Source organism: Miscanthus floridulus, chromosome 15 (genome assembly GCF_019320115.1).
Source record: "Miscanthus floridulus cultivar M001 chromosome 15, ASM1932011v1, whole genome shotgun sequence".
Taxonomy (NCBI): domain Eukaryota; kingdom Viridiplantae; phylum Streptophyta; class Magnoliopsida; order Poales; family Poaceae; genus Miscanthus; species Miscanthus floridulus.
This window is the reverse complement of record NC_089594.1, coordinates 86,096,035-86,119,518: the sequence shown is the minus strand read 5'-3', so window position 1 is coordinate 86,119,518 and position 23,484 is coordinate 86,096,035. Positions and strand designations below refer to the sequence as shown.

The 23,484-nt window shown below is 44.7% G+C and overlaps 1 protein-coding gene, 1 long non-coding RNA gene and 1 pseudogene across 11 annotated transcripts; 2 read left to right on the top strand and 1 right to left on the bottom strand.

The window, feature by feature from the left end:
- The first annotated feature begins 476 nt into the window (after positions 1-476).
- LOC136507922 (uncharacterized) lies at positions 477-10,995 on the top strand. 7 transcript variants are annotated; one of them, XR_010771789.1, is made up of 15 exons: positions 477-868; positions 1,292-2,319; positions 2,426-2,607; positions 2,721-2,953; positions 3,036-3,104; positions 3,343-3,415; positions 3,513-3,669; positions 3,756-4,047; positions 4,209-4,323; positions 4,446-4,609; positions 4,833-4,907; positions 5,008-5,404; positions 5,822-5,881; positions 6,350-6,392; positions 10,895-10,995. XR_010771789.1 is itself a non-coding variant. In XM_066502516.1 (12 exons), the coding sequence occupies exons 1-12, from the start codon at positions 584-586 to the stop codon at positions 5,194-5,196; spliced, it is 2,862 nt and encodes a 953-aa protein (XP_066358613.1). In that variant the 5' UTR covers positions 477-583; the 3' UTR covers positions 5,197-5,608. The 7 variants fall into 7 exon arrangements, 1 of the variants encoding a protein (XP_066358613.1); XR_010771787.1 differs by lacking the exon at positions 10,895-10,995 and adding an exon at positions 10,213-10,609; XR_010771788.1 differs by lacking the exon at positions 10,895-10,995 and adding an exon at positions 10,207-10,609.
- Positions 10,996-15,243: 4,248 nt separating this feature from the next.
- On the top strand, positions 15,244-18,455 carry LOC136508652 (G-type lectin S-receptor-like serine/threonine-protein kinase At5g35370; annotated as a pseudogene).
- A 58-nt stretch (positions 18,456-18,513) lies between these two features.
- LOC136508653 (uncharacterized) lies at positions 18,514-21,962 on the bottom strand. 4 transcript variants are annotated; one of them, XR_010772064.1, is made up of 4 exons: positions 21,691-21,962; positions 20,861-20,955; positions 19,707-19,882; positions 18,514-18,909 (listed from the first exon to the last, which is right to left on the bottom strand). It is a non-coding gene; the product is annotated as an uncharacterized lncRNA (long non-coding RNA). The 4 variants fall into 4 exon arrangements; XR_010772066.1 differs by having other exon boundaries at positions 18,516-18,909; positions 19,769-19,882; XR_010772065.1 differs by having other exon boundaries at positions 18,517-18,909; positions 19,775-19,882.
- Positions 21,963-23,484: the final 1,522 nt, after the last annotated feature.

Here is a 23,484-nt window from a genome sequence, read left to right as displayed (position 1 = left end):
ATAATCTCATTATAGAATCCGAGTGCTTTTATTTTTATTGGGGGGTTTCAAACAAGCTCTAAAAATTAGCTATGGTTTTAATTGTCTGTTTAGATCGGACGGCTAAGGGCCAGTTTGGTTGCCGAAATTTTTGGCAAAACGACACTGTAGCATTTTCGTTGCTATTTGGCAATTAGTGTCTAATCATAGTTTAATTAGGCTTAAAAGATTCGTCTCGTGGATTTCGTCTAAACTGTGTAATTAGTTTTATTTTTTATTTATATTTAATGCTTCATGCATGCGTTTAAAAATTCGATGTGATAAAAAATCTTAAAAAATTTGGCTTTCTGGGAGAGAACTAAACATGCCCTAAAATTAACCTCGGGGATCATGTCAACCAGCCAGCAGCCAAGGCATCGGAGAGGGAATCGGGACTGAGTGGGGCCACGATGTCAGATGGATCGTAGATATCTCAGCCACCATCGACTCGGTCGGTCGGTCCGCAAGCGCAAGCAAGTTCGCATCGGCAATCGCCGTCTCGCTCGCCGGGAGGAGAGAGGGGGAGCCTCTAACCCTAACCCTACCCGCCCCTGTCGCCATCGCCATGGCCGCCGGCGGAGAGCCCTCCCCCTCCCCCGTGTCCCCCGCATCCCCCACCAAGCACTCTCGCTCGCCCGACGACGCCCAGCCCGACGCATCCCCGAAGCGCCGCAAGCGCCACCATCACCGCCGCCACCACCACCACCGTCGGCACCGTCACGCCGATTCCCCGGTACCCGTGGCAGCTGACGAAGAGGTAGAGGAGGGGGAGATACTCGACGATGCCGCCGCCGCCTCTGCCATGGAGGTCGATCCTGAGTCCGCCGCCCCACAGGCTTCCCTTGTTCCGGTACATCTCTCTCCGCCTACCCCTTTGGTTTGACTTTAACTAGCCCTGGAAGCGCTCCTCGTTACTACAGTATAGTCTAGTCTCTAGTCTGTTTTTTTTTAGTCTACCGGTTTGCTCATGTATTCTGACTATATGTCATGTCAGTTGCTCTCGAGGGCACCGCATCCATCTGAAAAATAAACACAACTACTTCGTCTGTAGCAAAAATCTTGCCTTTTCGCAGTCTTGTCATGGGGTTTTCCACCTAAGATAGCAAATTGAATAACATCGCTGTTGTTCAGGCGCAGCAGTCTAATCAGGAAATTAGAGGTGCCGGTCGTATTCAATTTCTGCAACATAGTTAGTATTACTTGGATATCCTTTTACTGTTTCTCAATGCCAAGTTGGCTAACCTACTTACTGTTTGATATATCGGAAATGCAGGAGCACTTTGGTAATGGTGCTGATACAGACTCAAACACAGATGCAACCGAGATGCAAGATCCTGCTCCGTCTACCCTTCCATCCTCAAAAGATGGAAGGAGGTCACTTCACGGTGCCCCTGAGTCTGAAAGCGGAGGTATCCTTTCAAGTGATGCTGAGGATAACAGAGGGCATGAACAAAGGCAAAGCCAAAGCCGTTCGAAATCTCCAAAGCCCAGAAGGGAGAAGGAAAGGAGGCACAAAGATGAGCATCACTCTTCATCTTCGAAAGATTATCATTCCAAAAATCACTCTAGAACATCTCCTTACTCAAGGCATCAAAGTGAAGCTCATTCAAGAGATCAGCACTTGAGATCGAGAGAGAGAGGTGATGACACTAATGGTTCTCGTGCAAGTCTTAGGGATGGTTCTGATCGTGAGAGCCATGATCGGAATGGGAAGTCTGGCAGACATATGACTAGGACCCAGGACAGTGAAAGAGAAAGGAGCAGCAGCCGTGGTATTCATGATAGACATGGTGACAGGCACAGTGACAGACGTGGCAGCCAGGAAAGGTACAGAGACGATAGGATAGATAGAGACAAAATTGATTCACTAGAAGCTACTCGTAGGCACAGAGAAAGAAGCAGGAGTCATAGTAGATCGGATCTGAGGGAAAGTACGCGTCTTCGTGATCAAAGCCGGGAGAGGGAAAGACGGAGTGGTAGTTCAAGGCATAGGGATTATGACAGCAAGAGGGGTACAAGTAAAGATCGGCATAGAGAATCTGACAGGGTTAGCAGTGCACATGAAAGGGAGAGAGGGAGAGATGCTAGGGACAGGGAATGGCACAGAGTCAAGGGAAGTGAAACTCATAGAGCTAAGGAAGGGCGGGACAAAGTTAGCGATAGTGATAGGCACAGGGATTCAACACGCTCAAAATATAGTGTGTCTGATGGTTACAAAGAGAGGACAAGATCTGGGGAGAAAGGTAGAGATGTTGACCATAAAAACCGAAAGTTTGAAGAAACGAAGGAAAATTCTCTCAAGTAAGGCAGTTTTCGCATGACTAACTGATAACTAATTCATTGACCTTTCTATTTCTTGTTTTTGTTTTCTGCATATTTATGATTACTGCTCTTATCTTGATATTAGGGAGGAAGATGAAGATGAGTACCAAGAGAAAATAGAACAGCAGTTAGCAATGCAGGAGGAAGACGACCCTGAAAAAATCAAAGAGGAAGCAAGGAGGAGGAAAGAAGCTATCATGGCGAAGTACAGGCAGCAGCAATCGCAGAAGCAGGATATGGAATCGAAACCAAGTAGCAATGATGAAGGTAACTTGATTAGATAATGCTGGGTTCACATAATGCATGACTAACACACCTTCACTGTGCTATGTTTCATATCAATTTAGTTGTTATTGAAAGATATACTGTTGTCTGTGCAGAAGTAAGAGCAATGGATGGAAATGAAACTATACATCAGAAAGATGATAACGATAGCAGCTCTACGGGAAATGATGAAGCTGAAAATAAGCATGATTCTTCAGAGGTATTTGATGGCAAAACTGACTTTAGTGTGGGAAAGTCTCCTGCTCACACTGATGCTTCAACTAGCGTGGGAGCATTCACTGATGAGAGGACAATAGGTGTTTCAGGTCTTGGAGAGGGTTCTCCCAAGGTAATTGTTTCCTGCTATTGTATTGAATAAACATATTAATTCATATCATCCTGAAAACTTACTAGTCCCCTTCATATTCCAGAGTGAGAGATCAGCAGACATGTTTTGTGATGACATTTTCGGAGAATCACCTGCGGGAATTAGAAAATCGGTATGATTCCTATCCCTTCTTCTGCTACGTATAGAAGTGCCATACTATTCTGATCAATACGTCACAAGAAGACATTGTTTGATGCACACACTAATCTTTCTGAATATGTATTATTCGCGTGTCAAAGTAAACTGGTTAATTTTCGAAGATGGAATATTTATGCCTGTTTATTCTCCAATATATTAGATAAAATTTCTTTGTTTTGTTTATTCAGTCACAAAATCATTGTGTTGTACAGGGCAAGGATGATGGTTTGCATATTGAGAGAAATGCTCTTCATGACAACTGGGATGATGCAGATGGGTACTACAGTAAGTTCTACTATCTTATGTCCATTTTCCCTTTCCAGTTTATTGTTCTCTCCTGTGTTGTCCATTCATTCATTTTCTTGTTTTTGCTACTGTGCAGCTTACCGGTTCGGAGAATTGCTGGATGTCCGTTATGAAATCATAGCAGCACATGGGAAGGGTGTGTTCTCAACAGTTGTGCGGACAAAAGATCTTAAAGCGAGTAAAGATGATCCTGAAGAAGTTGCTATCAAAATTATTCGCAACAATGAGACTATGTAAGTTAAACTCCCTAGGGATGTTCTCCTGCAATTTCTAGTATGGAAAATTAAATAAGACTGTAATTCAATATTTGATTATACAGGTACAAGGCTGGTAAGCAAGAGGTTTCAATATTGGAAAAACTTGCAAGTGCGGACCGCGAGGACAAACGCCACTGCGTGCGGTTTATTTCTAGTTTCATGTACCGGAACCATCTTTGCTTAGTTTTTGAATCTCTCAATATGAATCTTCGTGAGGTTTTAAAGAAATTTGGTCGTAATATTGGGCTTAAACTGACTGCGGTGAGGGCATATTCAAAGCAGCTTTTCATCGCCCTGAAGCACCTAAAGAACTGCAAAGTTTTGCACTGCGATATAAAACCAGATAATATGCTGGTATGCCATCTTGCTTATCATCATTTTTTTAATTATATAGTATTATCCGCCAGTTTTCTTAAAATATTAATAGGATATGCTGTCATTTCATTCTTTCATGCACACAATGCACACTACCAATTTAACACCATTTATTACTGTGTCCATTGCTTGTACCCTAGGTGAATGAGGCTAAGAATGTGCTCAAGCTATGTGATTTTGGCAACGCTATGCTTGCTGGCATGAATGAAGTTACACCTTATCTTGTCAGCCGTTTCTATCGGGCACCTGAGATCAGTGAGTTCTTTCATCTTTACCTGGATTTTTTTTAGATTCCTTTCCTACTTTGTACTCAAATATGTTATCTGTATGCATGTTACCTACCTATATATGACAACTAACATGTCGTTTTCTTGCAGTTCTTGGGTTAGCCTATGACCACCCTTTAGACATGTGGTCAGTTGGCTGCTGTCTATATGAGCTTTATACCGGGAAAGTCCTATTTCCTGGTCCATCAAACAATGCCATGCTTCGGCTTCATATGGAATTGAAGGGTCCATTCCCTAAGAAGATGCTTCGAAAGGTTAGTCATACATGCTTGCATCATTGTTATCCTTAACGAATGAATAGCTCTTTATTTTGTGGTAGTAGGACCTGCAAGATTGCATACTCATGACCTTTTGTCCTTTTTAAACAATTCCATATATCTGTTGAACTCTTAAGTGAACTTGCAAATACTTCTTTAATTAATTGATTGAACAGATAAACATTGCTCTAAATGAATTGTCTAACTTTCCATTTCGTAGGGTGCCTTTACCATGCAACACTTCGATCAAGATCTCAATTTTCATGCTACCGAGGAGGATCCTGTGACAAAAACGGTGTGTCTATGGAACCATACACTCTTTGCTATGTTCTGTTTGGATTATTTGAATTCTTTATTTATTCTTTATTTATTACTATATATACTTCTGTTTGCAGGCTGTGAGAAGGTTAATTTTGAACATTAAACCAAAGGATGTTGGTTCTTTGATTTCGAACTCTCCTGGCGAGGATCCAAAAATGCTATCCAGTTTTAAAGACCTTCTTGATAAAATATTTATCTTAGATCCAGAAAAGAGGATAACCGTATCACAAGCACTTAGCCATCCATTTATCACTGGCAAGTGACATAAGATGCTGATTCCTCTTGACATTGAACTTAGCATCTACACTGTAAAATACAATTTGGGTTCCTCTTGTCTAATCATCGACGTTTCTGTCTTGTGTCCTGGGAGCTCTGAGAACAAGTGCATGGATGAAGCACAGAACTATGGAAGAGATGGCTATCTGCAGATCTTGTTGCATGCACTTATCAGTTGGATATGTTCTGTTGCTTGTAAGACAACTAGCCAGTTGGCATTCCATTCCCTGTATACAATCTTTTCCTATGGATTTATGAAAGTCTTCTTCATTTCTTTTAACAATTGTGCTGACTTGTGGATCTATGACAAACAAGGTTATATGTGTAACACTGTTGTTTAATTGGTGTAAGCAAATCTTTGCATGTGCTTGGCACACTTATATGAACACAAATTTTCTATTTTGTGCCGGCATGTACTTTGCTGATGTTTAAGATTGCATGCCTGGTATGCTTGTCCTCAAGCACTAACATATCTGGGGGTGCATTGCACCAGAATTTCATACTGCTATTTCATGCTAACACAGGCCTTGTGTACTGTTAAATTGTTTCTTACATCTACTTGTGTACTGTTTCAATTTATAATATTCTATTCTAATTTCTTCTTCCATTCAGGATTCTGCCAGGGCCTCTGCTGTGTGCACATTTTATATGCTTAAGGGCCAACATAAGAAGGTACCCTGGTTAATATCTGGGTAACTTAATGTGTTTGAACCCATCAACAGTATTGTTTTCTCTGTTGTATTAGGTTGAGAGATGGCATCTATATTGAATTTTATATCATTCATATGTCCTGATCGTTTGGTCTTTCCATTAGGATATGTACAATATTAAATTTTCTGGATGGTATTGCCAAATTTAGGCACCCGTAGTTTCTTATCTATTCCTCCCAGATTTGTAACTACTTATGCACACACACTTGTAGATCAGTGGTGAATGGACGGAAAGTAAATGTATGTAAAGTAATCAAGTACAAGCACATGTACACAGTGTCTACATTCTGTTTGCATCATTAAAGTAGAGTAGTTCTTTGAGAATTTGTTTGCTTTACTAAATTAGTTGTAACAAAGCTTCTAAATTTTTTTGCCTACTTATCTTCATGGAGTATCAATTGAAAATTGGTTTTGCTTTTATGTTATTGAGGTCCGGGGATGGAGATTGCTGGACCCTCTACTCACTTGTCATGGTAAATCCTTTCAACTCTGGATGTCTTCCATTTTTTCTTATTAAAGAGTTATCACCTAATAGTTGGTAATGGGTTGGTACATCAATGCTGATTTAGTTTTCCAATGTTAGCAACCTTTACTGTTTATTAGGTGTATTTCTAGTATTTTTTGCGTTTTGGTAAATAATTTCTTTTTGTCAGTTTCATCAAACATTGATCTTCCAAACAATTTGTTTGTCTTTTGTGTGTCTGCCAAACTTCTCCATATTAATGGGTTGTGAAATTCAAGTACTATGTACTTTACTATGAAAGCTGTCTTCTCTATCATGCAACAAAGTGTGTGAAACATGAGAAACATTTTTGTCTTGTGTTACAATGTGGGAGCTGATTATTACATTGACTGATAGTTATAGAACCATGGGCTTATTACTTTTATGTTGTATCTAGATTTGCCGCATGTAGATAAACGCTGGTTGGATTAGCCTTGTTATCTGAAAGCTGAAAGTCTACTGTGTAATTAGTATTCAACAACAACAACAACAACAACAACAACAACAAAGCCTTTTAGTCCCAAGCAAGTTGGGGTAGGCTAGAGTTGAAACCCAACATGAGCCTCTAGTCATGTAATTAATATTCAAGCTGGATTATTTTTCCTGTATCGAACACATGCAGGAGAGCTGCATATCATTTCTTAAGAAAAGAGGGTACAGGGAAAAGAAATCCCAACTTAGCCCTCCCTCCCTCTAAGCACGCAGGACCTGAAAGGCTCTCAGCCTGTTAGCACCATAGCATGCTCTCATTTGTGATTGCCTGCAGCGCTGCCATAACACTTGCAATGGTGCCGTTAAAAAACATCATTCCGATGTTTCCAGATCTCTCAAGCCACCAAGATAGTGAATTCAGGCCTCTCCTAGTGTCATTTGGCACGCACTTGACAGCCTGGCTCAAACCAGCTTGAGAACCTATTGATTGATTGGTTGAGGCGCATTGGAAATAAATCAAAGCCTGTAAGATTGTTGACCATTCTTTAGACTGCCATTTAATCAGTTAGTCAGGTTGAAACTATTACCATCCATAAGTGGGCATGTGAATGACAGTAGTTTCTTGTGTTGGATTGGACCATTGTAAACAGTTTCTCGTATTGGATGCAAGCAGTTTTGTACTTTTGTTGAGTTCTTTTTATCTGCAGTACTTGCTGGGTAATCCTAAAGAACTGGATTAAAAGTGCTTAAGAAGTTGCAGCCCATTGACCCACCCTGCGTGTAGGTCACCATTTTTTTGTTAATCTTTTGCCCAATAGGCTATTGCCCCATTTCATTTTTTTTGCCTAGTTATGTCAGGCCTTGTTCAATTGATATGGCACACTTAACTGATTTGTTTAGTCCCTAGGGGCGAAGGCCCATGCATTTGGTGCTTGCTTTTGGATCATTGTGCAATTAGTGATTATATGCTAAGACACTGTTCAATTGGAGGTTAACTTGTGCCAATATAATAAGTTGGCCTTTAATAAACTGTAAGAAACAGGTCTACAGGGTGTGTTGGTGAACGGAAAATGAGTTGTGCTTTGTATGCCGGTTCAGACATCCATTAATGGTATATTCTTGCAATTTTCGAATATAGTGTTTTTAGTTCACCTGATTTTTGCTGAAATCTGTTGTGAAGTTGGCCGATTCATGTTCCAGCTGTAATTTTGGTTGACTGACTTGTATTTAGTACTATCTCATCTGGATATTTTTTACACTTATCGTCAACAGAAGTTTTGCTCCTAGCTAAGAGCGGATGACTTCTATGGGAAACAAAATAGAACAAAAACATATTGGTGATGTGTTGTTCTTGCATATGTGGTTTGGACTGCTATATCAGTTATGTTAGATGCAAAAAATGCACCTGAGTTGTTACCGGCCTGAATGAGGTGTCATCTTCCTTTTTTTCTACCTTAAGTCTTCAGTCTTTAGTTTTTTGTTCAATGATCTGTGCTTGATACATAGAGTTAAGGAAAACATTAGTAACATCCTTGCTCACATACTGCCGAAGCGTCGTGTCTGCCTCTTGTATGACATTTGTTTGCTCCCTTCATTTATTTTCTCGAACACGGTTCAAAGGTGCACAAAGAAAAATAACCAAACACAACACCTGAACATGATCCACTCAGAAAAGTGCACAAGCCACACTAGAAACCTGCACCCACTAAGCACTTATAACAAAAGCACCAATCAATAGAAAAGGACAACCAAACAGGCCCGTGGCTAAGTTCCTGAGCTCCCTGACCCTGGAAGCGCCCCAGTACATTCCTACTTCGATCACTGCCCCTGCATGTATTCCTTCTATCTGTATTAGTTGTTGTTTCTTTATGAGGGTTTCTAGTGGCCTGCCTCCAGTAATTATAGGAAAGACATTGGAATGCTACTTTATCTTCCACAGAAAAAATCAGAGTTGAAATTGTTTATTTTATTCATGAGCATGCGTGCCTGTCTTGAAGTAGTCTGGGACTTTTGGTTTCTAATTGTATAAATACCGGGCCACAAAATGCCTATGATATGTGGGATCTGGTTGTTAGAAAGTTTGTCGTGACTACATAGCAAACTTCTGCCTGACATTTCCAACCAGACTTGCCTTCTATTTCATATTTCATTGTTGGTTTTGCAGCATTGTGTTACAAAATTGTCGGCAAGCACGAATTTCGAGTCGCTACCTGCTTCTTTAGTGTTTATTAGCCTGTCAGGCTACATAAATAACACATTCCGTGTTATCACGTGCTTGTAGCCTAGTACACTTGCAGTTCTACAAATATTCTACCTTCAGTCAGTTGGGAGTACAAAAATATATTGTTTGCTAGTGGTGCCGAATTCTGCCTTGATATCTTGTGAACTATGCAGTAATGGAAAACAACAAGCTGAAACATGGTAAAAAAAGTATAACTAAGCAACATAATTAAGCAAAACAATTCAACACTAACTAAAAATTCACGAACATTTTCATTCTCTTTTCATCAGTCAGTTGACCTCTGCTGCTGATACACTTGGTTGTAATGTGCATGATATTTTTTCAGTCCATGTGACAATTTGCCCCTTCATGTCTGTTGATAAACAGTTTGTTCATTAGTGGCACACAAGATTTTAATATTTCATGTCAAAAATGGGTGCTGCTAATGTCTTGCCAATGGAACTGGCAATTTATTATTTCTTGATGTGTGCGCACTATAGTACAACGACGACGACGACGACGAAGAAGCCTTTAAGTACCAAACAAGTTGGGGTAGGCTAGGGTTGAAACCCACCAGAAGCAATCGCGCACTATAGTACTCCATTTGGTTCAAAATAGATGTTGTAGCCTCTTCTTTTTTTTTAAAAAAAAAAACAAAAACAAATACATGTACTACGACTTCTGGGCAATACGAGCTCATTTCTTTGTGATATTTGCATGAATTCATCTCCCATGCCTTTTTACTTAAGAAGGGATTAAACTAGGTTAAGCTGTTAATTTTGTTGGCCTTAGTTTTTGTGCTGAATTCTGAAACTTATATAGTTATAGTGGTGAGGCTATTGAATCTGCTCTTGTATCTATCGATTGGCTGTAAGGTTGGTTTGGCAGAAAGGGTGTTCCATTCGTGTATGCATTTCCTTTATTTGTACATTGGTAATGGTTTAGTGTCTCATGTGTTTAGCGTGAATGCATCACGTGCTTGTAATGTTAAGTCAGTTTTAGTTTTTTTGCAAAGCTGTCACTCATGGTTTAGGCATCTTGTGAACTAATCTGTTATTTCTTGATGAATCGATATTAGCAGGCTGAGTATTTGACGTTATACCATACATGTTGACTCGCGTGATGATGCTAGTTGCAGTTCTACAAGGGATGTCGAGAACCAATTTCACCATGCGTCATGCACAGGTTGTCATCAGCCACTTTAGAGCTGTTGTGCAACCTGTAGCGCAAGTAATGTAAGACGAATGGAGCTTACTGGTGTAATATCGATATCGTACGAAAGCCTCAATAGCAAAGCATTGACTGGCACACTGCTCCCTAAAGTTGTCAGGGAGCCATCTTCTACGATAGGTTCTGTTGACTAAGCATGCCACGGTAGTAATTTGTTCCAGATGAGGGAATCATCCCCCCAGGGTTTGACATGCCTAGAGTTCCGTCGATCGAACAGATATTCCAAAGTATAAAAAATATTTGTGTATCGGTTAGATTTGCTTATGTATATATGAAAAGGTGACTGATGCAAATGATTTTGAACATTTGGGCCAATGCCGTTCGTTTACCAGTCTGACAAATATCATTGTTTATTTAGAGACATAAGGCGGCTGCAACTATACAGTCAATTGTCAAGTTTTTTCCCCCCTCTGTTTTGTTGGGCTGATGAGTCGGCCATCACGGTAGAGCATCTCTAGGAGTACCCAAAACACTCAATCTAGGACTTCTGGCTAGATTGAGAAAAACTCTTCTTCAATGACTCGAGATCTCACCTCCAATCTTTTGGGATTTGGAAAAAATGACCCTCACATGTGGATCTTTACGCGCAGTCGCGGTCTGCGTATCCTTGTGCGTGCATTTTTTTTTTCCCCACGTCGATCTGCTCCTTCGCACTGAATAGGAGGAATCCATCGTGACCTGCGGCTTCATCTCCACGAGCGCCGAATGAGCAGCCAGCCGATGCCCATGCGATGCAGCTGGGATAAGCACCCATGTGAGGACGTCCGAGAAGCACCCATCGGAGGAGAAGCTCCTCAGCGCCGGCACGATCACCTTGCTGTAAAGCAGCACCCACGGGACAGTGCATGGACATATCCATGGTGTTGCCCTGTTGGATGTAGGTGGTGTTCATTTGCGTGTACGCTGAGGACACGACGACGGCTTCGGAGGAGGACATCGCGCTGTCCCTGATGATGCTCTCCCGCTACTCTTGGCCTGTGCCGCCGCCGTACCCGTACCCGTACCCGTGAAGAAATTTTAGGAGTGGTTTTTTGAAAACGGTTGGAGAAGCCCTTCTCTAGTGCTTCCAATATTTTTTTTGGCAACTTGAAAAACTCATTGGTTTTGGGAACTATTTTTTTGGATACTCTTGAGATGCTCTCAGATAAAAAAAAAAAAACCCTGTCGCCCTGATGTTGCTATGTTAGCCTTTTGAGAATCCCTTGCTATGTTTCTTTTTGGGAATCCCTTGTTGTGTTTCTTGGGCTGATGGATGGCCAAGTTTAATAATCTCGTGCTGTGACATGTCTAGCACTAAAGTATGGCAAAGTGTTACCAAACGATCTGATGACAGATCAACTGATCCAGTGCACTTTAAATTTCACTTCTGGATCTGTTTGAAGTCATATCATCCTACTCCAAGGTTTGATTAAGTTATAATCTCAAGCCCGGCAAAAATGAATAAAAGCCATAACACTAAGTTCTCTCAAAACTAACTTTGTGCTTAGACACTATTTTGTCCCCTTGCGCCATGTAATCCAATTACCAGAGGTCAGGAAAACTAAGTGATCTCAATGCAACTAACTTTTTGTAATTAACCCCATAAAACAAAGTTAGCCACATGACTATGTTGATCAATTATCGAAACCCACACTAGGGTTGGTCTTGTTGAGAGAAGGGGGGCGCACCGTAGCTGGCAAAGAAGGGTATAAGCCATAATTAAAACGTGTTGGCCATTAAATGATCCAAATTGCATAATAAATCACTGAAAAAGTTATCGTGACTTACACCATCGTTACATCTTTTTGGTTGCCGCTATATTATTGGAGTCGTCTCTGTTACTCAAATTGCCATTAGGATGTCAGTTTTTCCCCAAATGGTCATTTTGCCCTTACTTTCCACCCTTGGCTAGCTTTTCTCATTTTTTCCCTAAAACGTATAGAAAAGTTAAATTTCAGTCACTTCAGAACTAGGAACTCCTTTGTTTTTTTCATTGCTGTAGATAGATACCTCGTCATCCAAAATCGAACTTAACTCTATGGATAGCCTAATGCATAATTATGGATACACCGGCCTACTGTTTTGTTACATTCCCACCTTACGGATAATGCTTATACTCCTACTAGTAGGAAGAGAAGTAGTTTGAAGAGGGTCATTTTTGTCTATTGGTGCTGGGTTTGACCAAATGGTGTCGTGTATCCGTTTGACTCGAGCAAGGAGCGCATTTATTGCTCGATGCTTAATTTTGCATCTGCAGTATCAAAATGGTTGTTTCAGTCCTCGATTTTTACTTTTAGGCTCAACTACATGAAGAATCAAAGTGGCCATTTCAGTCTCAACGCTTATCTTTTGGGATTATTTTTCATCCATTGAATTATCAGTGTCCATTTCAGTCCTCAAACATTTCCGGTGGATTTAATCTTGTCCCTTACCTATATATGACATTGCCATATTGTCAGACCTAATAAGCTCTGACACCACCCACGAGCGTAGGTGGATGATAATCGTTGAGAGGGATATGGTTCGTGACATGCCGGAGAGGGTGTGATATGCATCGAAAACATGGTCAAGTCCGACGCACATTATGGATGTCCACGCAGTGCTACTGCGCAGGCATCAACTACACCGGAGGCGACGCGATCTGCTGCTACACACAATAGAACAAACACATAACAACGATGGGTCTCATGCCACTTAAGATGTCGATGAGGGGTGGATTCAGTCTAAAAGAAGAAAATTGAGGATTGAAACTATTTAAGGATAAAAACTAATCGTCCTGTTTGTTTAGGCTTGTTTGGCTTATAAGCCATATTTTTTCAGCTAACGAACAATATTTTTCTCTCACACCACATCAGGCAACAGTACTTTCAGCCATGGTTTATCAGTCAAACAAGTCCAAACGAACACGAGGAACGTCTTTTTTTTTGGTTTGGTAGCCCAGCACCCCATGGCCAAAGTACAGCACCACGAAGCTCTATTTGGTACCTGCCGCGTACTTGGTTTGCTGAAAGTGCAGCGTAGACTTGTTTTTGTTCGCCGAGCTTGCAGTGCAACGAGATCTAGAACCCCACGACATGCGGCATAAGCAAAACATGTCAATAAAGTTTGAGAAATGAAACAACTATTTTAACAGTTCAATGATGAAACCGAGTTCAAAAATGAAGTTGATGATTGAAATAACTAATTTATTTATAGTAGACAAAACTAGATTCAGTCACATCAGTAGTTAGAGGGATAAAAATGACTATTCTGTTGTTTGCGGTTTGGACTTTGGAGCAGACTTCACTATAGAATCAATAAATGTAGCCGCTCAACCTCAACAAACAACGCTCTCTCGTCGTCAGCTTGCTCGACTAAACTCTCTCTCTCTATATATATATATATATATATATAACTGTTCTGTGGTTGACCATAGAATAACTTATTATGTGGTCATTTTGAGTTATGATAATTATCATACTAATTTACGAGATTACAGTAACTTCTTACTAAATGATTTACTATAACATTATCGTAAATATCATCGTGAGTTGTAGTAACACGAGTATCGTAAATGCATATTCATGTTATCGTAAATTGGTATAAATATTATCGTAAATCAAGGTGACTATAGAATAAGTTATTCTATGACTAACTGCAGAATAGCCTTACCCTATATAATAATAATAATAATAATAATAATAATAATAACAATAATAATAATAATAATAATAATAATAATAATAATAATAATAATAATAATAATAATAATAATATAATAATTGTCCCTGCTCCCCTCAAAACTTTATATGTTATATATATATATATATATATATATATATATATATATATATATATATATATATAATATTTTTAAAAGAAAAGAAAAATAATGGTTCCACTTGCTGAGGCAGGATAGGGGGGAGCGAGTATACTTGGCCAAACAGGCCGCCCAGCACGGCACGGGCACGGCCCAGGCACGACACTACGCGGCATGGCTAATATACCGTGCCATGCCTGATAGTGCCGCCGTGCCGAAATACTGACCCATGCACGGCACTATGATGTCTTAGGCGTGCCATGCCGTGCCACTGGGTACGACAGCACTGCAATGCCCGTGCCGGCACGGGCACTATAAATGCCTGACACCTCAATGAACTTAGAACAACAAGAGGAAGAACATATACTTCACAAGATATGTCAATTTATTCATAGTTGAGATCAAGCTTACGTTCAAAATCAGATAACTTCACATAATCACATCTCACAAATTGACAGATGACACAAAGTCACAAACATATGAAGGGATAATAAAATAACAATTTATTAAGAGCTTTAGTGCCTCTCTTCGTTGGCACCGACCTCAACCGTTTCGTCGTCAGAGCCGGCCATCGTCCCGGTTCCTCAATAGATTCACAAAAACACTGGGTCAGTACAGATATAGGGTTAGGGTTAGCAAGTTAGGGTTAGGGCTAGGGTTACCTTCGTAGCCGGAGCACCAGAATCGTCGCGCGACGTCGACGAAACATAGATCCGATCCCCTGGTTCCTCAACGGATTCGAATCCGGAGCACCAGAGCAGCCGGCATCAAGTGAGGTCGACGGAGACGACGACGAGGACGACAAGGAGAGGACGAGGCTACATCGACGATGCGAGATCAAGAAGAGGGGTGTACTATGCCGTGCCGTACTGCCGTGTGCCAGTGCCGGCCACCGGTGGCTCAAGAGGCCACCGAAGGGGGAGAAGAAGATAGGAGTGGAGAGTTGTTGTCACAACGGAGAGACGAGAGAGCGAGATAGGAGAGAGAGAGAACGGCGATGAAAATGAATTAGGGTTAGGATGGGATACCTCCCTAGGGACGAGGCGGTTTATATAGCCCCCCCCCCCTCCAACAGGCAAATACGGTCGGATGGAGCGAGGGAGGGAGATCCAACGACTCTGAGGGGAGGAGCCGTGCCGGCCTATTTAACTGTGCCGTGCTTGGGCCGGCACTGCAGGCTGACTTAGCGACTCAGACATGGCACTACGACCGGGCCGTGCCAAGCACGAACACGATGCTAGCGGGGCCATGCTTTTTCCGTACCGTGCCTGGTCCGGCCCATCTTGTTAGTGATAAATGGAAAAATATAGGAGCGAGCCCCTCAAATCAAGCAGCAAAGTCAACGCTCTCCGCCCGCTCGCGCCTGGCGCCTGCGTTCCCTTTCCTTCCGCTCATCGCCTTCCTCCCAATCGTCAACCTAGCTTTCAGGCAGCAGCAGCTCCATCCATCGCCTCCGGACTCCGGTCCCATGCACAAACGCGCGCCCCTCCCATGTCCATGGCGCCGCCTCTCCCGCCTGATCCTCCTCCTCTCGGTCTCGCTGTCGGTGGCCATCGCCGCCGCAGACGCCCGCGCTGTGCCCGTTGAGTACCTCTACCCGACCTTCAACCTCACCTACATCCACTTCATCGACACCGACGGCGTCTTCCTCCGCTCCCCCAGCGCCAAGTTCTCCGCCGCCATCTACAACGCCGCCGGCGCCGGAGGCGGCCAGTCCTCCGACGACTACCAGTCTCGCTTCTTCTTCTCCGTCCTGCACACCGACTCACGGACGCCCGTCTGGACCGCCACCGCCACCGGCTCAACCATGTTCAACTCCATCGTCCTCGCCCTCGCCCCCAAGCGCGATGACCCCGCCTGGTCCACGCCGCGCCTCCGCGAACCCGTCGCCACGCTGCGCCTCCTCGACACCGGCGAGCTCGTGCTCATCGACAGCCGAAACACCACGCTCTGGTCCCCCTTCGACCGCCCCACCGACACGCTGCTCCCGGGACAGCCGCTCCTCCTCGGGAGCCCGCTCACGTCCTCCGCGTCCGACCTCGACCTCTCCCCCGGCGCCTACCGCCTTGTCCTCACACCCAACGGCGCACTCCTCTAGTGGGCCACCAACGCCTCCTCCTCCGCCTTCCTCACCTACTGGTCCATGTCCTCCGACCCCGCCGCCTTGCAAGACTCCAACCAAGCCGTCGCCTCCATGGCCGTCAACTCCTCCGGCCTCTACCTCTTCGCCGCCAACGGCAGGGACACCGTCTACAGGCTCCTCTTCCTTTCGCCGCCCGCGTCGAAGGCCGAGTCGCGCATCCTCAAGCTCTACCCTTTCGGCCGCCTGCGCGCGGTCGCCCTCACCGCCGCCGCCACCGTCCCCACCGTCTGGGCCGCGCCGGCCAACGACCTGCGACCTCCCGCTGCCGTGCCCGTCCCTCAGCCTCTGCACACCGGACGCCAACGGGTCCACCTGCACCTGCCCCGACGCCTTCAGCACCTACTCCAGCGGCGGCTGCGAGCCGGCCGACGCCTCCGCGCTGCCAGCCATCGCCGACACCTGCGCCAAACAAGAGGCAACAACGACGCGCTACAGCTACGTCAGCCTCGGAGCCGGGATCGGCTACCCGCCCACCAAGTTCGCGGTAGCCGATACCTCCGGCGACGAGCTCCCGGCGTGCCGCGACCTCTGCTCCGCCAACTGCTCCTGCCTCGGCTTCTTCTAAAAGAACACCTCCAGGTCCTGCTTCCTCCTGCGCAACCGGATCGGCTCCGTCTTCCGCGCCGCCGCCGACGTCGGCGTCGGCTTCATCAAGACGCTCCCGTCACCGCAGCAGCAGCAGCAGCGCGGCAATAAAGGCTCCTCGTCGTCCTTGAGCCTGATAACCATAGTGTTCGGCATCGTGTTCCCCACCGTGGCGGCCGCAATCATCTCCTTCCTGCTCTACGCCATGCTCAGGAGGCGCCGGCCGCAGCACCTCAAGAAGAAGAGCAGCAGCAGCAGCTGGTTCAAGCTGCCGGCGATGCTGTCGTCGTCGCGGGCGGCGTCCTCCGCCCCGTCCGACAGCGAGGGCCTGGACGAGGACGTGCTCATCCCCGGCCTGCCGACCCGGTTCACGTACGCCGACCTGGACGCCGCGACGGACGGCTTCAGGTGGCAGATCGGCTCCGGCGGGTTCGGCTCCGTGTTCCGCGGCGAGCTCCCCGACCGCAGCACCGTGGCGGTGAAGCGGATGAACGGGCTGGGCACGCAGGGCCGGCGCGAGTTCCTGATGGAGATCGCCGTGATCGGCAACGTCCACCACGTGAACCTGGTGAAGTTCCGCGAGATCTGCGCCGAGGCCGCGGGGCGGCAGCTGCTGGTGTACGAGTACATGAACCGTGGCTCCCTGGACCAGACGCTCTTCCGCACCGGCACGCTGGAGCTGGAGTGGGCGGCCCGGCTGCGCGTGTGCGTGGGCGCGGCGAGCGGGCTGGCGTACCTCCACGCCGGCTGCGATCGCAAGGTCCTGCACTGCGACGTGAAGATCGCCGACTTCGGGCTGGCGAAGCTGATGAGCCCGGAGCAGTCGGGGCTGTTCACGACGATGCGCGGCACGCGCGGGTACCTGGCGCCTGAGTGGCTCATGAACGCGCCCATCACCGACAAGGCGGACGTGTACAGCTTCGGCATGGTGCTGCTGGAGATCGTGCGCGGGAGGAAGAACTCCAAGATGCAGGGGGAGGAGGAGCAGCATCAGATGGCGAGCGGGTCCAGCGCGTCGTCGTCGTCAGACCGGGACGACACCGCCGGCTACTTCCCGGCGCTGGCGCTGGAGATGCACGAGCAGGGGCGGTACGAGGAGCCGGTGGACCCGAGGCTGGAGGGGCGCGCGGACGTGGCGCAGGTGAAGCGTGTGGTGCGGGTGGCGCTCTGCTGCCTCCACGAGGACGCGGCGCTGCGGCCCAGCATGAAGGTGGTGTCCGCCATGCTCGACGGCAGCATGGAGGCCGGTGAGCCCCGGGCGGAGCTCCTCCGGTACCTCAGGATGTACGGGCGCGGGCTGGTGGACCTGCGGCCCGCCGCTTCCGGGTGGATGGACCAAGGGAAGCCCAAGGACGCCGGCGGCTGCTTCAGCAACAGCTGGTCGCTGCCGTCGTGCGTGTCGGCGCAGCAGCTCTCGGGCCCCAGATGACGGGACTGTCTGTCTCACACCGTACAAATCAAATCGATCAGTGGCGTAGCTTTTCTCTTCTTTTTGTTTTTGGAGCCAAGATGATTTGAGCAGCTCTTGCTCTTCCATTCCATTCCCTCCGTTGGGAATCGACCTCTTTTTAGTAACCCTCAAAAAATTTAGATAACCGTACAACTTATTGGCACTTTTCCTTTTTACATATTCCCCTTTTTTGAATGACAGAGAGAGAGAGAGAGAGAGAGAGAGAGAGAGAGAGAGAGAGAGAGAGAGACCCTTTTATATCTAACCGATTTTCAAAATTCTCTGCGATTGAATTGAGTTTGCCACGACATACACATGTGCAGCCAAACATTTATGAAAAAAAAAATCAACATTCTAGTCATGCTTCAATTGCGCACAAGTAACACTGCCAAAGTGATCAGCATTTTATTTTTAATACATGAAAAGAAATGACTGAAACGAACTGAAATGCTTGGCGACAAACACTGCCAAAGTGATCCAGCCCTCTTGTTCTTGTATTGTTTTTGGTTAACCCATATATATACTCCTACCTGCTGACCATATGCTCGTTAACTGACAGCCAAGCTGCATTTCAGCCACGCTCACCTCGGATTGATTCCCATACTTCCTCCGAGGTTGCATCTACAAGCTACTGCTCGCCTTCGCCAACCTAGTACAATACAATAAACAAATAGTGGAGCTCATCAGAAACAAAAGCAATGTATGAAACTTCACGGAACAAGGGAATGTTTATTTTAATTCAGGTTCAACGCTTCAGCAGTTCTAAATCCGCAATTGGATCGTTAGAATGTACTACATCTGTACAAGTCATCTGGTCCTAGTTTTTTTTTAATAATAGTCTAAAATCACCAAGCATAACAACTGGAGTATATAACTAATAGCAGGGTTCCTATAGATCATCTACAGACACCAAAAGTTTTTTTTCCTTCTGAATCTGGTTCATTGGATTGGATAAAGGTGTCAATGAAATGTTAACAATGTTGCTGGAAAGAACTATGAGAGTCCATATCCTTGTCTTAGTAAAGAATTCTGGAATAAAAACAAGAAGACGACCTCAAGAAAAAGATCTGCAATTGGTTAGGTCACCAGCATAGTTTTTAGCTTAAATCACCTTTGCTTCTCTAAGTGGGATCTTTGCTTAAACCAGGGAATTTAAGAACGGTCAAACAGCTGCTGGCAGGTAGGCAATCCAGCACAAGCGAGCAAGAAGCTTGTTTCTGGCCGAGATCTCAAACCATGCTTACAACTACTCTGTTGCTATGACATATGGAGCAACTAGGATTATTCATTTAAGGCTGAAACTATAAACAACTGATTCTTAGCTCACAACTACAATCAGCATGCTCCACACGTCACTTGCTCCTTTTTTACCACCCAGTAAGCATATTTAGAGTGCAACAGAGAGCTCAGTAGACAATTAATCAGATCCTCTAAAAAAGGACGTACCCAGTGCAGAGAGCTCCCGCTCAGTGCGGGGTCTGGGGAAGGGTGTTAGTGGCAAGCCTTACCCTCACCTGTGCAATGCAAGGAGACCGCGACTCGAACCCGGGACCTTTCCGGTCACAGGCGGTAAGACTCTACCGCTTGCACCAGGCCCGCCCTTCAATTAATCAGATCCTCTACTGCAGAAAAAAAAAATTCAAACTAACGGAATTGTATCATGCATGAGAAATGATATAAAACATTCAGAAAGAATACGGAATTCTGAGGTTTAGGTATACATTTCCTACATAGCAATGCTTATGCATAGGCATATATAGTAGGAGCCTAAAACAGCTGGCTTTGTGACTCTGCCTCTATTTGTTAGTGCTGTTGACAAGAGTGATGATGTGGTAGATCGATTGGCCAGGGTAAGCATAATATTCAGGTTTGCACAAAACAGCTGGCTTTGTGACTCTGCCCCTATTTGTTAGTGCTGTTGACAAGAGTGATGATGTGGTAGATCGATTGGCCAGGGTAAGCATAATATTCAGGTTTGCACAAAACAGCTGGCTTTGTGACTGCCAATTGGTATGTTTGACAGTAAACCTGGTCAATAAGGAGGCTCTGAGTTACCTAGTTAAGTGGATTATGCTTCTCCCTTACTTTCCTAATCTAGGACTCATTTTTTAGGCTGCCCTTTTATTTTTATAGGCCAAGTGCTTACGAACAAATTAACTACTCAAACATATTCCTAAGCTGCTGCTGCCAAACTGGTTGGTGGCTTTATTCCAGGACTATTCCACTTGCCATATATAACAGGTTAAGAAGATGTATACCAAAATACAAGTAGTTTACAGTGCTGGTTATACTTGGTTCGGTGGTTGAAAGATTAGTGCGTGAATAGTTTAACTAATAGCATTTACGCTAGTGGGGGTGAGAAGAACCAACCACATGGTCAATTTTTGTGCTTGGGGACCTTATTTCTCTTGTTTATGCTATGCCGACACTTACGAAAACATTCAGTTAAAAAGAGAAATTTTACCAAAGATTCAGTGAAACTGTATGCGTGAGGGCTACATATCAGTATATCACACGGCCATACATAGGACACTTGGACTAATAATGTAAATTAGTACTCATAGTGTATCTACAGTTTGACCCAAAAACATGTTACTAACCTGAATCGACGGCGCAACAGTTAGACTAGAGTCCACAGAAAAATGTAGAGTTTCCGTTTGTTGGGATGAAGAAGGCTTGGGTTCCCCAACTCAACCTGCAGAGATGAAAATTCAATTCAGAGTAAACACGAGACAGAAATGAGATAGAGAGTAGAGTATATATATGTGATAGTGTGAACCAAGTATAATGTATAATTGAACTCAGATCATCATCATCTACACAAGACAAAACGTTGCTTGTTTTTCTGGGAAAGGAAAAAAAGTAATTCCGTCTTCCTTTCCTTGGGATAGGCACTAGTAGTAGGAGAATAAAGAATTGGCTGGATCCATTACATTGGAGCAGTAGCGATGGAAGTAAGGAAGGAATGAATCATAAACATTGGGTTTCTGCGTTGGGCAGCAAAGGGGAAGTAGGAAGAGGCCGGTCGCCCCCATCCTCAGAAACGCCTGCAATGGCAACGGCGGCGAGGCCGGCGCCGGTGTGGAGGGTGGACGGACGGAGATCGGCGGGGAGATAGATGCAGCCGCGGATCCCCTTCCGAGTTCCGGCGGGGGAGGCCAGCCGCCGGCGCCACCACACGCACACGGTGGCTGTGCTGTGCTGTGCAACGGGAAGGGCAGTAGAGGCGGGCACAAAAGGTGGGACAGGGAGCAAGGTCTCCGCCTCCCTTCCGGTCCGGGGCTTGGTTTCCCTGGGAGGGGAAAGGAAGAGCCTTTCCTTTGGGCCCTTCCATTGGCGGCGTTGTTCCTTTTCCTCTTCTTCCTCCTCTTTTTCCCCATTATTACTGTAGATCCAATCCAATAAATCAATAGGATGTTGGTGTGGATACCTCGATCAACCGGGGAATCTGCCGGAGAGGAGCATGGCGAAGAGGAGGACGAGGATGTAGAGGAGGATGACGATGATCTTGGTGTTGAACAAGGCCAGCAAGAGCTTCACCACGAACACCAGCAGCAGCGCGTTGAACAGCAGCGTCAGCAACTCCTCCATACCCGCCATCCCAATACCATCATATGCATATGACGCATGTCCTTTCTTCCTTTCTTGCTGCGCTTGGATAGATCTTCTGATGTCTGTTTCCGATCCACTCCACACCACCCACCGCAATCAAAGCATCTGGCACTAATGTAGGAGTAGGGCCTTGGTTAGATTGTAAATTTTTATAATCTGGATATTGTAGCACGTTTTATTTGTATTTGATAAAATTTGTCCAATCATAGGACTAACTAGACTTAAAAGATTCGTCTCGTGATTTACAACTAAACTGTGTAATTAATTATTTTTTTACCTACATTTAATGCTCTATATATGCGTCTAAAAATTGATGTGATGGAGAGAGAGTGAAAAAACTTGGAATTTGGAGGTAATCTAAACGATTGCAATTTTTTGCAATCTAGATACTGTAGCACGTTTCGTTTGTATTTGACAAACTTTATTCGATCATAGACTAACTAGGCTCTAAAGATTCGTCTCGTGATTTATAATCAAACTAGTGTAATTAGTTATTTTTTATCTACATTTAATGCTCTATATATACGTTCAAAAATTGATGTGATAAAGAAAAAAGTGAAAAAATTTAGAATTTAGAGGTAATCTAAACGAGGCCCTGGTATGTAATCGCAGCTGCTGACAGCGACATATATCCACTGCCTACACTGCTCTGCTCTTGCTTCTAGGTTCGTACCCGTGCTTGCTACGTGTTTCAATTTTCAAAATCCACGCTATCGTCCACCCAATCTTATATACGGGTTCCATTAAAAAAAAGATGGGTTTTTATCTATGAGTTATTAAAAAATTCATACTCATCTAGATGTTATTAAACCTTTTTTTTTTCGTCCAAATCATTCTATCCACTTTCGCTGATAACGATGTCAAACCGTGGTTGCCCTCAATGATTTATTTTCTCTTTTTCTTTTAATCCTTTTCTTTTCTTCCTCACTTATTTTATTCTCTCTCTTCTATCTATCCGATCTTGGTCACCATGCATGGGTCCGAACCCAGTGTGCCTCCACTGCCCGTGTGTCCAGCTGTGACAAGACGAGCGCCGCTGGCCCGCCGCCGCACTGCACACCACATCACACCGGAGAGGAGGCCGCGCGACACCCTGTCCTCCCGGCTCCCACATCATCAATCTGAACCAATCAATCCCATAAATTCATTGAAAAAATCAGCCTAATTCACGATCAATCTAAAAATCAATGCAATTATCATGGTTTTTACACATAAACATTGCATTTGGTTGTTTCTTAGAAACTTCTCACAACAGATGAACTAAATTTGCAAAGAATTAACGGTTCCCACAAACCTTGAACCTTTTCCCCTTCGTTTTTATTTTCTTTCCCCAACTCGTCTTCTGCCATTTCCCTTGTTTGCCTTCCTAACCGTAGCCTCCTAGGAGCTATACAACATGAAGTAAAAGAACCAAGATACAAACAACCTATACCTATGGAAAAATAATAAGTAGAAGCAGCAACCTAAGTGCTCCAGACAAGGATCCAAGGTGTGGGTGCTCGCTCAAGTAGGAGGAGACACATGAACAGGGATGTCAGACATTGAACCCTAATATATTGTTATAGGAAAATGTTCATATCAAAACAAAATGAGCAGAGTGGACATAGAACAG